We start from the raw sequence: 15,534 nt of genomic DNA on the forward strand, positions 1-15,534 counted from the left end.
TAATTAGATTATAAGAACATATTATTCATAATTTGTCTGTTACTGTTAGTGGCCTGAAAGGGAAGTTAATTAATGAAATGTGTGGGCATATATTTTCACTGAAAATAAGAAAGTTACCACTATGCAGATCTAAATTCTCCATGCAAATCCCAGGGCTCCTTCACTATCAGAGTCCACTTATCACAAGGAAGGAAGGGAGTCCTCACTTCCTTGCTACTTTTTCTCTAAGTATTTCCTCTGAGTACTCTGGCTCCCACCCATTGAAATCAGCTCTTAACATTATAAGCATAGCTCCTACTTTTTACTTTTCAAGTTTAATGGGCTATAAAGTGTTGTTATCACAGTAACACTTTAATATATAACACATAGGCAAGCTACATAGTTGAACTTTTATGAATTTCTCTGGGGTTCTAGCAAATGGTTATATCAGGATTTGTGTAGGGCAGTGTGTTCTATATTTATACAGTAGCTGCGACTGTGAACTCATTTTATATCAATCACTGGACTACCCTTGATAGGCGTTGTTGTTGTTGTTGTTGTTGTTGTTGTTGTTGTTGTTGTTGTTGTTGTTTAACCTTTACAATAACTTTTCACAATAACACTCTGCTGTCTTTTCAGTCGCCCCTAGCTGTGACTCATATAATCTCTTCTCTCCTCTTCTGCAAGCAATTTTTTTAACAGCTTTCAGATACTTATTTAAATAAAGATACATCTGTCCAAAGGGCTTTGGAGAACATGGAAATGATCCAGAGACAGCATAAATTCCTTTGATAATGTATCTTAAGTTATTCTTGATAATTTTCACCAGTCTAACTACTTAGAATAGTTTATCATGTATCCTTGTATGTATGTAAATGGTCTGTTTTTCCCAATTATAAAATTTATATCGCATAAAATTGTCTTTATTTTTATTAGTACTTTATTAATCATTTTATTCATTTACATTTCACCCTCTTTACATTCAGTGATAAAATCTGACCCATATTTGTGTCAATTATGTTCTACTTAAATTTATTTATTTGGTCATATTATAATCAATCAGTCTTTATTTGCTAAAACTTGTAGTATACTCATAAACATGGCACAAAATAAAGAATTCTGAATGAAGTCATTAATATTTACAGAAATATTAATAAAATTTAAAATCTACTTAATTACAGATTATATGTTCTTTCCTTACAGAGCACCAAACATGAAAAGATGTTTCCTCTTAGGTTGATGAAGTTTTATCTTGGTGTCAAGAAGAAAATGAAGCCCCCAACCAGGTAAGTCTAAAAAGGAAAGAATGGTGAACAAGGAAAACAAAACAGGAATTAAATTCGTTGATGGAGGGCTTAGGGCTGAGTAGCATTAGTGTATCGCCTGTAAGTCTTGAGGGCCTTCAAGAACCTGGAGTCCTAGGGTGGGTTGCTTGGCTTTGTGAGAATATGAGAGAAATTATTTCCCCATGGAGAAATAGGTCAAACTCTTTAGCAACTATCTTCTGCCCTGGATGAGTCAGGAAATCCTTAGGAGACTTCAGCAACTTCAGAACGTGGGTTCCTTGGCCTCCGATTCTTTGATAGGACACAGCAATGTCTGGGGTATAGGGAATGGTCCAAGCATACTAAATAAACACAAGAAATCAAAACTGCCCTTCAATTTTCTGTTTCTTAGAATATGTGATCCTGGCTTTGCAGTATGCTCTTTAGTTGAGCTAAATTTGGAATTAACATTATACCATTTACGACATGTACTCTCTAAAATGTTAGGTTTTTTAAAAAAAAATATTTGACAAACCTAATATTCAATTTATACCATAATTTGTTACCACATCCATTTTATTTAGCTAAATGATACTTTTACAGTATTCCAGAAAACTCTTTAATAACCTGTGATTCTCAGATTGCATTATTGAAAAATTGTCTTACTTTAGCCTCCATGTTTAACTTTTCAACTGAAGTCATGTACATGTATAACACATGCACATGTACACATACCTGATTTCAGCCATTCCATAGATATTTTTCAATAATGTATTCATCATTTATGTGTTGCTATAAAATTCCTGAGACAGGCTATTAACACTAGCACAAAGTTTATTAATACACAAAATAAAAACATTAATGATTAAGTTTTACAGGCTCAGGGCCTTGGTAATGTTAAAGGGTAAGTTCCTTCAAGGGGAATTCTCGAGCTGTCTCATACTGTAACATGTCAGTGGCAGGAATCTAACATATTGTTTGTGTTCTCTGTATGATACAGTTGGGGATTGACAGCCTGTTCTGAAAAACACCACTGGTAAGTTAATAACAGACTTTTGATTTCATATAATATTTACAACTTTGACTAAACAATGACATCATGGCATAGGCAGAATTGCAGGCAAGAAAAAGGAATGAAACTTATGTGACATTCAGTTAATGGCCCTCATACATCCTTGTCAATGAAACTACATCTGATTTCCTCAAAAGATAGTAGATGGTAGTGGAAACCAACTTTTAGGAGATAAATAGGCAAAAATAAGGGCTTGTTTGTTTCTTTGTTTATTTAAGATAACACTTGTCTATGTTAAAACTTAAAAAAAATCTATATCCTGATTTTAAATATGTTTTCTCCATATTCTTTTCCCACTATATCCCTTCTCCTGCCTGTCTCCCAGAACACACTGAAAGCCTGCTTCCCACTCACCTCCTGTCTAACCAGTCCTCAGATCACATTAGGTTGGATAGTTTCTCATACCTTCTTCACACCAATGCTGGGGCCCAGGGCTTCTATCTGTCTGGTTTATGGGGAATCTCTTTGTTCCTTCCATTTCTGATTCTGCTTTGGATTTCTCCTGTGCTCTTGACACAAACACTACCGACTTTTGTCTGGTAAACACAATTCTTTTCTGCTTTCAGACCTTATTATAAATCCTGTACAGAAAAGTTTGCAGAGTCCTTGCCTTCATCAACCTCAGTTTTTCCAGTTTTCTTTTATACATAAAGATAGAACGGGCACTAGACTTTGATTTGCTGCTGCTTGTCTACCAGTGTGTTATATAAGGTTGCTCTGGGATCATGCTTTCATGATACATTCTGCTTCCTTCCTCCTGACCTCCATTCACTCCCGATGAACCAACAAAATCAAGTATCATTCATTCAAACCATAACCTCACTGCACACACTAACCTACAATCCTGATTAATTGCCATACATTTATGTTTGCATAAATAGATGATCTCACCTTTGCCTGCTGATAAAAAATGACAGGATCTTAGCAAGACTAATGAAAAACATAACAGATTTTATAAATGCCATTTTTTCCTATTTTTTCAAATAAAATGTGATTTTACTTATTAGTTATAAGTCCAGGAATTGGGGTTGGGGATTTAGCTCAGTGGTAGAGCGCTTGCCTAGGAAGCGCAAGGCCCTGGGTTCGGTCCCCAGCTCCGGAAAAAAAAAAAACCAAAAAAAGAAAAAAAAAAAGTCCAGGAATGTGAAGAGTTAAATTTCATTGAAATGTCCTTCATTTCATTGTATCCATAAGTACAAACTCTACCTCTTTAGAAAGCAACCTCCTCTTACCATCTCCAGACTCCCTGTATGCACATCTGCTGTTTCTGTGGGGTTTTTTTTTTTTGTTTGTTTGTTTGTTTTTCCCTACAGCCTGCCTCTTTCTCTCTCTTACTGTGCAATGAATTTGTTTGCATGGCCAGCTTCCCTAATGTACTATGCAAAGATTGAGAGCAAAAGCTACTTTATTTAGGGTTTTAGTAAAACATTACTGAGTGAGTGCCAACAGATATATAGTGATATTTATCTGACGAGACCATATCTAAGCCTTAAAAAAAAAACACAAAAACAAAAACCTGCCACTCAATGAATGCACACATATGTTCCACTCAGAGTGTCTGGAGAAAAGATGTTTTACCGTCATGTGCCTGACAACACCACATAACACTGACTTTGCTTTTGAAAAATATTGCTGATCATTGTGCAGCATGCCAATTTGATGTTTACTTCCCAGAAGACTGAAACTCCTGCTGATATAGGCTGAGTTTGATTTCATTAAATCACAAGTTTGGAAGAGTTCAGAGATATTTCTAACTATTAAATTACTAACCAAGGTGTGGACGAGCAATGGTCTTTTCCGAGTACTTATTATATAAACTATGTTTGTAGGCACCTATGTTGTGACAGTTTACAAGCCCAGATGGAGTGGATGGCCAGTATCTTTATTGCTCAGGTATGGTATATATGATAACCATCTAATCTACTGTAAGCTGTGTTGAAAGGAAATGCCAGTGTTCTTGTAATTTTTACTGTAAGTTTTGTTTTTGATATATACAATTGATACACTTTCACTTGCATGTATTCTTTTTACATGTACAAAAATCCAGATTTTTTTCCATTACTCTTTGAGAGACTATTGACTGTCCAGGCTTCTTATCCTGCCAGCCCAGTGACCCTGTGACTTAGGAAGAATGTTCTGATTCAGATTGTAGCTGTGGCTGAGCTCTCACTACTCCGCAATGGCACGAAGAACCACGTACGGAAGCATACACTCTGCCTTCTCTTCCATCCTCCCTCCTCTGCCATTGCTGAAGAAAGATTAGGAAAGGACCTTTCTTTGATATCTGTTATGTGGTAAATGCTTAATAAGATCAAATGTTTTATCCCTTATAATGCACAGCAGATCCTGGATTTGCTTAAATTTGTTCATTAAGGTAGTGCAGAACTTCGAGAGTTCACCGAGACTCACACTCTACTTAAATAAGGTTTTCCACTTTCCTTTTGGAAAAAGGTTAAATAGGTCGATTAATTTAATTGGCTCCTTTTTCCACCTTTTCTAACTAAATCTGTAAGACCACTTCTCACAGAGCATTGGAATTCATGGCTAATGAATGAGTTGTCACTATTACTATTCAGATTCTTCTGCAATTCTTACAATGAAGTTAACTCATTCTCTAATCATCTTCTTCTTCCTCCTCCTCCCCTCCTCCTTCTCTTCTTCCTCCTCTTCTTTTTCTTCTTCTTGAGGTGTCATCACAATCCATTCGTCTCACAAGTCTCCTAAAGCTCTCTCTGAGGAAAGCTATGAGAAAAGGAAGGTGTGTGAGCCCCTCTGGGATTTAAAACAAGGACGGACATAGTTTCAGTGGTTGTAACTCGAAAATTATATTTTTTGAGCCAGGACTATACAGTGAAAGGTAGCCACAGAAGGCAGCTCTGTGGGAGAAGGTATCTGCCCAGGTTTAAGTGGGGACAATGTGCAAAACATAAAGGATGAGGAGATTTTTAACACAAATTATTTTTTAGTTCATGGGCTGTTTAAATTGATAGAAGTAATAGAATTCGAAGAATGCTAATTTTTGTGTTTGTTTGGAAAAAGACTTTTGTTTCTTCCAGTTGATGAGGGATTAATTGATTTTTTTTCAATTTCAAATAAATTTCTTTCATAAGAATATATATGTAGCTACTTTTCTGTTTTCTGAAGCATCCTGCTTTATATTAAAAATAAATACTCTTGGGGCTGGAGAGATGGCTCAGTGGTTAAGAGCACCCGACTGCTCTTCCAGACGTCCTGAGTTCAATTCCCAGCAACCACATGAGGGCTCATAACCATCTGTAAAGAGATCCGATGCCCTCTTCTGGTGTGTCTGAAGACAGCTACAGTGTACTAATATATAATAATTGAATAAATAAATCTTTAAAAAAATACTCTTGTAAGGTACCATGTCTATGAGATTAGCTTCTTTCTGCCCCTTGTCCATATGGAGGTCTATGTACCTTCTACCAAGCTCACTGAGTGCCTTATGGAGAGGCAGAGTAGTTCAGTCTCCAAGTACTGAATTAGTAAATTGTAATTTTATAATACTTTGAAATCTTAATATTTCATAATTTTGCCACATTTGGAATAATGATTTTATAATAGGTTCATATTTTTAAGTGAGTAAAAATTTAACACTTCATATGAAACTTGAGGGTGTAATTAAACTCAAGAGTAGGTGTGCCTTTTGCTGATAACCTGTTTTTCAGTGTATGTTTCTTGTGCATTCTCCCCTCCTTTTTTTTCCTCTAAATTAAGAAACCTAATTTTTAGGAGCTACAAAATTGGTGATTTTACAGAATGTTACTAGAGATGTAGAGGAAAGAGTTCTATTCAGACCAAATGGAGGTTGAGATATCTGTGAGGTATATAAATGAACATGTTGAGTTGTAACTTAAGACTTTAAAAATCTAGGCAACAGTTTGAGGTTGAAATATGTATATGAGGCAAGTTGGGTTTTGGATTGCATTAAAAGCATAGAAAAGAATGACATGTTCAATTAAACAAACAAATAACCCCTCCCCAACAAAACAAAACAAAAATATAGGAAGGGAAAGCAGAGAACTCATTAGTTTCCACTAAGCTGCTCCGTACTTGGGCGATCAAGCCAATTTGATAAAAGAACAGAACCCAAAACACCAATAAATAGAAACCATGAGACAGAGTGACAATAGCAGACACAGGTAGAGGTAATGAGCTAATGTCTAGTGTGATTAGTGAGACCAACAGAGATCTGGTGGTTCCAACTGGTGTGACTCAAAAACAGTATATATTTTTCAACATAAGCTAACGGAGATAATTCAATAGCTAGAAGAGTGATACAGGTCATGGCTGGACACAAGGAAGCACTGTTATTCATCATTGTTCAAAGGCATTATACATAGGAGAGAGTGATACAAATATTTTTTTCTCCAATGATTAAGGACAGGGCAATTAAATGCTTGCCTACTGAACAATTAAATGTTACTAGCAATCAGAACAATTGCTGACTGCAAAGAAAAGAGAGTGTATGGCTACAGATGCAGAGAAACTAGTAAATCTTGCAATGGAAAGTCATATATTTAAGTAATAATGATATTTTAAAATTAAATCAGTGAGGTTACCACTGTGATACAGGAAAAGCTGTTAGAGGTGTCAAGGTGGAAGAGAAAGTGAAAAGTAATATGCATGTAATGAGGAGTCCATTTTCTCTAGGGCAGTATTTGCTAATCAAAACAAGTTTAAGGCTAACTTTAACATGAAGCAAATCTGCAGAACAATCCTGTGTATTTGTACTCCCATCAAATAGCAGCTACCATAGAAAAGATCAAATTATAATGAAGTTCAGGGCTTTGAAGAAATAAATGTAATCAAAGGAGAAGTAGTGTATTTGTTGAGCATAATTATAAGTGGATTTGCTAAATTACTATGAGATCTAAACCAGGGTCTGAAGGACAGGAATCAGGGAAATAATGAATAATGGTGGTGAATTGACTCAAGGGTCAAGAGTCAGAAGAATATCAAAAGTCAGTGAAATTAAGTAAGCATGGTAGATAGAACTAGGTGAGAAAGTGAGAGGCAAAGTGATTTCCAGTGAGATCATTGATCATGAGTAACCATTGCCTCCCAACGTGATGCTTACAAATGTTAAATAACAACATTCACTTAAACCTGGAAGCTCCTGCCCTCCCTAATCTCATATACAGCATATCTACTATACTTCCAGGATTTTAAAACATAATTTACAAAATTATCAAGATCCTTCTCTGTATTCTCTCAGCCTTATTGTTGAGATATCCCAATTATATAATATCAAAGGTATTTAACTATGTTTTGGGACCATGACATAAGAGTAAAACATTTTTAATGATTAAATATTATGTAATCTCTTCTGATTAGCTTTTATGAATTGAGGTTAATACTACTCTAACTTTTTCTTTTATTGGATATTTTTATTTAAATTTCAAATGTTCTTCCCTTACCCAGTTTGCCTGACATAAGTCCCCTATCCCATCCCACTTCCCTTCTTCTATAAGGGTGTTCCCCTTTCCATCTACCCCCACATCCTGCCCCCTGACATTCCCCTACTCTGGGGCTACAACCTAGGAAGGACCAGGGGGTTCTCCTTCCATTGGTGCCCAAAAAGGCCATCCTCTGCTACATATGCAGCAGGAGCCAAGGGTCTGTCCATGTGTACACTTTGGGTAGTGGTTTAGTACCTGGGAGCTCTCGTTGGTTGGAATTCTTGTTCTTATGGGGTTACAGGCCCCTTCAGTTCTTTCAATTCTTTCTCTTAATTCCTGCAATGGGATTCAATAGTTTGCTGCTAGCATTCACCTCTGTATTTCACCTCTGTATTTGACATCATCTGGCTGTGTCTCTTAGGAGACATCTATATCCAGTTCCTGTCAGCATGCACTTCTTAGCTTCATCAAACTTATCTAGTTTTGATGGCTGTGTATATATGGGACACATGTGGGACAGGTTCTGAATGGCCATTCCTTCAGTCTCTGTTTCAACCTTTGCCTCCATATCCCCTCCTATGAATATTTTTGTTTCCCCTTTTAAGAAGGAATAAAGAATCTGCACTACGGTCATCCTTCTTCTTCTTGAGCTTCATGTGGTCTGTGGATTGTATCGGGTAATTCGAGCATTTGGACTAATATCCCTTATCAATGAGTGCATGCCATGTGTGTTTTTCTGTGATTGGGTTACCTCACTCAGGATGATATTTTCCAGTTCCATCCATTTGCCTATAAATTTCATGAAGTCATTGTTTTTGATAGCTGAGTAGTACTCCATTGTGTAGATGTACCACATTTTCTGCATCCATTCCTCTGTTGAAGGGCATCTGGGTTCATTCAGCTTCTGACTATTATATAAGGCTGCTATGAACATAGTGGAACATGTGTCTTTGCTGTATGTTGGAGTGTGTTATGGGTATATGCCCAGGAGAGGCATAACTGGGTCTTCAGTTAGTGCAATGTCCAGTTTTCGGGGGAAACTCCAGACTGATTTCCAGAGTGGTTGTACCAGTTTTCAATCCCACCAACAATGGTGGAGTGTTCCTCTATCTCCACATCCTCGACAGCATCTGTTGTCACCTGAGTTTTTTATCTTAGCCATTCTGACTAGTGGGGGATGGAATCTCAAGGTTGTTTTGATTTGCATTTCCCTGATGTCTAAGGATGTTGAACATTTCTTTAGGTACTTCTCAGCCATTCAATATTCCTCAGCTGAGAAGTCTTTGTTTAGCTCTGTTCCTCAGTTTTTTATAGGATTATTTGGCTCTCTGGAGCCTAACTTCTTGAGTTCTTTGTATAGTTTGGATATTAGTCATCTATCAGATTGGTAAAGAACTTTTCCCAATCTGTTGGCAGTACAATATATTGGGCAAAGAGTAAATATTTGTAGACATAAATTATTTGCTGTATAACAATATGCTAAAATCCTAAATACAGATAAAAATTTGCTAACACTAACATATCTTAAAATTTGAGCAAAATTAAGAGTGAGGTTTTACTTACATTAGTTACCATTTGGTTTTAACTCATCAAACATCTGCAAACTCATTTTAGTTTGTTACTTGGTGGGGTTTTTTACATGTGATTTATTTATTTATTTATCTATTCATTTAATACATTGCTGTCTGGAAATCAATTTGCCTTTCTCTTCTTTTAAAATGCTAATATATGTGTCTCTCAAGGATTAAACACTCAAACGCTTACATATTTACCTGTGGGTCCTTATCCATATGGCAAAGTTAAGTTTTCTGGGCATGAATATGATGGTTTGGTGGACTAGAATTCACAGTCAATAATTTGAGGACAAAATTACCATCCTCTCTGTTATAGAGTGATTTTCAGTGTAAATATGTGTGTAAAAGGTGGTAACATTTCTTTGAAATTCAATTAGATGAAAAAGTAACATTTTTCAAAAGGTCATGAAATAAGGCTAATTTTGCAGCTAGTCATGCCTTAGGTCAATTTGGAATATAAAAGACCAAGTTATTTTCACATTAAGAGATATGAAATCACCTTTGATATGGGCAGGAAATAAGTGTTTACTTACTTTGATTACAGGGCCTAGAAAATAGAGACAAATGCATTTTGTTTTGTTTTACAAGAGACTTACTATTTTCCTCCAATATTTTCTACCATTTGCTTTGATAAGTAGTGCTGAAGGCATGTGTTTGAAACCTAGAAATTGAACTGAGACCTCAAAGCTCAGTTCACTTAAGTGTTTCACATCTGGAGCCATGTGTCTGCCAGAGCCAATGTCGAAGTAATTACAAATAGGATTCTCCCAGAAAGTAGATGATTTGGTGTGGCTATGGGGGCATGATACATAATGAAATCACATACCAATGGCACTAAACTGTGTTTCCACAGCATGAAAATGATATATGGCCACCAGCTGGAAAGGAACGAAAACGTTCAATAACCAAAAATCCCAAGATTGGAGGTTTACCTCTGATTCCTATTCAACATGAGAAAAATGCAACTCAGGCCCGTAAGAATATTGAGGTTGGTTTTCCTTATTGTTGTTTTCCTTATTGTTGCCTCTAGGACAGCGTCATATGGCTGGGGATATTAATTACATCACTGACTTCAGAAGTAGTTGCAATCACTCTGCAAAACTCAGTAATATCTGTACTCCATGAAGAGAATGGTGTCAGTACCCTCTGCCACTTGTTTTAATACCACTAACCACTTGGTTATGTATACCTGACACCACTTACAGTCTCTAAAGTTGCCAAGCAATTTAACATATTTATATAGAAACCCTGGTTGCAAAGCCAGTCTCAAGTCAATTTCATCAAACCACTTATAATATCCTTTGAGTGAATGTGGAACAAAAGATGCCCAGGTCCTGTCACAGACACACAGGTCTAGTGTCACAATCATAATCCAGACTTGGAAACCTGGAGTGTTTTAGAAATACCACAAAATAATCTTTGAATATCAATATGAATTATTTGACATTTTTTAGAAATGCCACTATTCTTTATCATCTTGTGGTATGGAAGAACATAAATAGTGTCAATCTTGATCTGAAAAAAGGTTTCTGGAGAAAGAACCTACTCTACTCCTTACTCTCCGAACTTACACTGGGAATGACCTTTGGCATAGTATAGTACCTTAACTGGATTTCTCAAAGACAGAACCAAACACAACAAAACAAAAAACAACCAATGTAAAAAGTGATAGAGATTATATAATTTTGGGTAAGATGTTGGAATCATTCTTTATAAATGTAAAATACTTTTTTATTCCCCTATCATACACATAAAATTTTTAAATTAATTCATTATTTTATTTATTTACATTTCAAATGTTGTCCCTCTTCTCATTGGTCTCCCCTCCATAAACCCTATCCCATGCTCCCTCCCCTTTTCCTCTAACAGGGCCCTGACTCACCTACCCACTCTCACCTCATCCCTCTATAACCCCTTACACTGGAGTAACAAACCTTCTCAGGACCAAGGGCCTCCCCTTCCATTGATGCCAGATAAGGCAATCCTCTCTTACATATGTAGCTGGAGTCATGGAGCCATCCATGTATAGTCTTTGGTTGGTGATTTAGTACTTCTGAAAAGCTAAATACAGTGTAGTGGGTACATCTTGTATATGTTTTTTTTTTTTAATGCCAGAGTATACTTGACTGATGGCCTATTCATCTTGCCTAATTGATATAATAAGAGAAAAACTAAGTTTCTAATAAACTATGATTGTAATACAGTTCATTTTGTACCTACAGATTTTGACAATAATGTACTCTGTAGGGTTTTGGGCTCCTGACAGTGTCCTGGGATAAACAGAGGAACAAGGAAAAAATAAAATTTTATAATAAAAGTACATTAACCAGTATCAGCTACAGATAAATAAATCTACAACTTCTTTTCTAATCATAAAAGCACAATTTTAAGCATCAACTTTAATATGCCTAAAATTTAAAGAAAGAAAGTTGACTGGATAATCAGAGAAGTATTATATGGAGGAAACCTGCTGTTTAAACATGTTGAGAGAAAAATAAACCAGGAAAACAACTTTAACAGATTTCTCAACAACACTTCTTCTCAGTTTCTTTACTATGATGATATAGAATGTGACCCTAAAATCAGGGGATGTAACTCTGAGACAAGAACACAAATCCAGACATCCAGTGATCCAAGGGTATCAATGGGACTTCCATTCCCACCCACTGGGAGAGGGAAAATGAGCCTTCTCCAGTGGAATTACATTGGGAAAATCAACCTCTCTGAGGCCATATCTCATGTTCAGAAGTAGTTGACCAGCAAATAAAGGATTCCACAGTTTTGTCTTTGTTTTTTTTGTTTTTTTTTTTTTTTTTTTGGTTCATTTTGGGACTTCTGCTTTTGTTTTGTATGAGCTTTAATTTTTCAATATTTTAAAATAGGTAAAATATTTGCTGCTTTTTTGTTTTGTTTTGGGGTGATGTATTTCCTAGTTTGGGGGCATGTTGTTATATTGAGTTTTTGAATTTTTTTTTTTGAAAAAGAACTTAAAATTGCATGTTAAAGAGAAGGAAACTTATCTGGATAAACTCAGGTTGGGAGAATGTGATCAAAATATATTTAAGTTTAAAAAGTTATATAATTAAAAAATATAGTTATTAAAGGAAGTAAATAAATCTACTCCTGCAGGCTGCTTTAAGGTGAAGGAAAATCAGAGCCTCCATTATAGAAATACAATGAACTATAGGATAAAAATCATCAGCTCTTTGCTCAATGCATTTTCTAAGTATCAAGTATTATCAAGTATCTCAAATACCGTTTACCTGTTTTCCTGAACTCGTAGATGGCAAGAGCAGAACTTGAAAGACTGCGGCTGAGTGAAAGGCATGACGGAGACTTTACAGACTCCAGCTTAAAAGACAGAGCTTCCATCATAGGCTACTGCTTGGAGCACAAAGATGAGAAACTTCGAAATCGTGCCAGAAAACATCGCAGTTTCAACTGTCTGGAGGACACAGAGGCAGAGGTCCCGCCTGGCCTCCCAAAGGGTTATAAAGGTCTAAAGACAGTGAAGAAGACAGAGGACAGAAACAGCAAAGCCACATTAGAACCCAATAATAAGCTGCCATCGAAGGTCATTGAGGAACTTAGTGTGGTTCTCCAGAGGTCAAGATCCCATCCTAAAGAGTTACCAGATGAGCAAACGTTATAGAAAGAGATAAAATAGATCATCGCACAAGTTATTTTTTTTAACATTGTATACACTGTGTGCAAAACAAATCAAACTGTAATTCTTGAGTTTCTATATCTAGTATGAATTTGTCTGTATTTAAGGAATTTGTTTATCTATACTGAAGCACTGAAAGAGCATTTTAAAATATGTATATATGTGGTTACCTGTAAGATCAACTATATTTTGGTCTGGAAACTTGAAAAGTTCAACCGTATTAACTTTATAAAGTCTTTGAGTCACTCTAAGTGACCAGCTCTTTGAAAGTAGATGTGTTAAGTGGGTTAATTTATGATCAGAAATCTGTATTTTATTGTATAAAATGCTGTGTTTATGAATCCTATGAATTTGTATCATAATTTACACTTTGAGAGGCTTGTAAGTTAAGTTGTCATGTGGTTTTAGGTTAATATAGGGTCCATCTTAGGGAAAGAAAAGGGAAGGTAGTTCCAAAAGGGAAAGATACTGCAATGGCTGCTTAACAAACATTGGGAAGAAAGGCAAGAGAGTAAAAAACATTCCACTACCCATGGAGGTATCCTAAATCACTGAGGAACAAACCTTGTTAAGGAGAACCTCCTTGTTAAGAAAAGAATCCTCAGTGTCTTGAGTGTTTCCAACAAAAATATTGAGCTGGCCTATGTTGGTAATGGCAGTGACTGCTGTCATTTATGGTGTCAGTAGACAGGCCCCATGACACACTACACCAGAGCAACTGTCTTTGAGTGCCTGCTCAGAGGAACTTACCTTGCACTGAAGAGTGTGCATGGGCCCAGCACAGGTGTTGCTGTATGCAGACAGTTCTTTAGGGTTCCAAACTGTATTTTTGGTACGAATGAAATTCATCACCATGGGGTCGTTTGGCTTTTTTTTTTTCTTTGTTGCATTTTTTTTTGTTTCATTTCTTAATGTAACATAAAATGTTTTCTTCTGTGTTATCAGTGTCTACTGAAAGTGGGCAATCTGGCTACTTAAGCAACACATTTGCAGGCAGGCAGGTCACGTTCCAATTTAGCCTTTTCTCTCTACCTGTGGAAATGAAATAGCCCTGTGTTTTGGTTGCCACTTAATAATCGGGTATAGATTTGATAATGTTCCTTCTGACTACATTAGCTTTTAACAGTTTATGTCAAAGACAGCACTTTTCATAAATTCTTTCCAAGTCAAGTCAAGTTGGTTTGGCGACTCTTAGAACTGGAAGGTTTTTTGTTGTTGTTGTTGTTGTTGTTTTGTCCTCTTCTGTATTTTCTCTCCTATTTATGACATGTCTGGTCTATGAGCTCAAGCCTTTGTTTTACGTACTCACAGGAAAGCAGCATGCTATGAATTACTAGGTCCATCTCACTCAGATATGCTAACCACATGTATTTGTTGAAGATAGCAGAGTTAACTAGGCGTCAGTGGAATCTATTCCTTACATCCAAATAAACTGTAAAGGAAATAAAAAGTGAAACTACAGGGCAGTTGCCACTACGGAGGATCCTTCTTCAAAGACAGATCTTGTGTTGTTTGGGAAGCAAAGCTTAATTTTTAGTAAATTTGTTTCTAATATGTAATCATATTTATATTTTTATTCAATAAAGAGATATATGGAAATAATGTTACTGGCCTTGTTGGGTAAGTTTTAGGTGCTTTGGCCTTACCTTATTAGAATTTCTCCTGAGAGTTGACCTTAAAATCTATCACATCTGTTTCTCTTCTTTTCGTGAGCAATTGTCTCCACTTTTCAAATGTAACATAAGGGCTAATGATCACATCATATGTATTTTGAGTAACAATTAAAATAGTTTTACAAGTCCAGTAAAATATGCCCCTTGTGTGTCTTCTTTATTCTCAGAAATGTAAAGTTATTCCGATGAAATAAATCAAGTACTTTATTCGTTTTTTTCTGTTTTAAAAATCGAATGTGATACAATACTTCTGTCTTCCATCATTTTAAAAATACCTAAGAATAAATGTTATTTTATTTTAAAGTCTGAATATTTGCAGATATTTCCTGAAAGGACCGAGCACACTTGCTCTCATTTCTGTTCTTCTAAAGTCAGTTATCAGTCATAATCTGTAACTACTTAATGTCTAGACATCACCTGATGGTTCATCAAAATGTCACTGAGAACTCCAAGCAGTAGCAGAGAAGGCAAAGCTCTGACTTCCCTACAGATTGACTCCTGATTTACATTGCACATAAGACAAATTTTAATTCTAAAGTAGTCAAAAATTGCATATTGCAGAAGAGGATGCTTTGGAAATGGGGGTTGCTATTTAACATCTAATTAACATGTACAAAGATGAGTAACACTCTCGCTAGCTTACAACAGCTTATCAGAATTTCCACCAGGACATATCACTCAACAGAAGTGAGACTTAGGCTTAAAATGTGAACATTTTGTCATCATGTGCTGCTATATTTATCTCTAATTGGAATCCACACACTAATGAGTCCTGCAGATTACTAAAGTACATCTTTTTAAGACATAGTCATTTTGGTTTGGCAAATGCAAATTTTCAAAGTGTTTAAATAAAACTACGTTGTTCTCACCTCTACCATGGCTAC

General features: G+C 36.0%; 1 protein-coding gene across 6 annotated transcripts in view; it reads left to right on the plus strand.

Moving 5' to 3' along the window:
- The window catches only part of Arap2 (ArfGAP with RhoGAP domain, ankyrin repeat and PH domain 2), a 197,491-nt gene extending 182,531 nt beyond the window's left edge, over nucleotides 1-14,960 (plus strand). For 2 of the 6 annotated variants that reach the window (XR_015636604.1, XR_015636605.1), the window contains 5 exons: nucleotides 1,183-1,265; nucleotides 2,245-2,280; nucleotides 4,146-4,209; nucleotides 10,164-10,298; nucleotides 12,594-14,867. Coding sequence is in view for 4 of the 6 variants with exons in the window: in XM_087583090.1 (XP_087439216.1) it covers nucleotides 1,183-1,265; nucleotides 2,245-2,280; nucleotides 4,146-4,209; nucleotides 10,164-10,298; nucleotides 12,594-12,962 (687 nt within the window). In the remaining 2 variants the exon portion in view is untranslated. 6 annotated transcript variants of the gene reach the window in all.
- Nucleotides 14,961-15,534: the final 574 nt, after the last annotated feature.

The sequence above is a fragment of the Rattus norvegicus genome, chromosome 14 (genome assembly GCF_021556685.1).
Source record: "Rattus norvegicus strain SHRSP/BbbUtx chromosome 14, alternate assembly SHRSP_T2T, whole genome shotgun sequence".
Classification (NCBI taxonomy): Eukaryota; Metazoa; Chordata; class Mammalia; order Rodentia; family Muridae; genus Rattus; species Rattus norvegicus.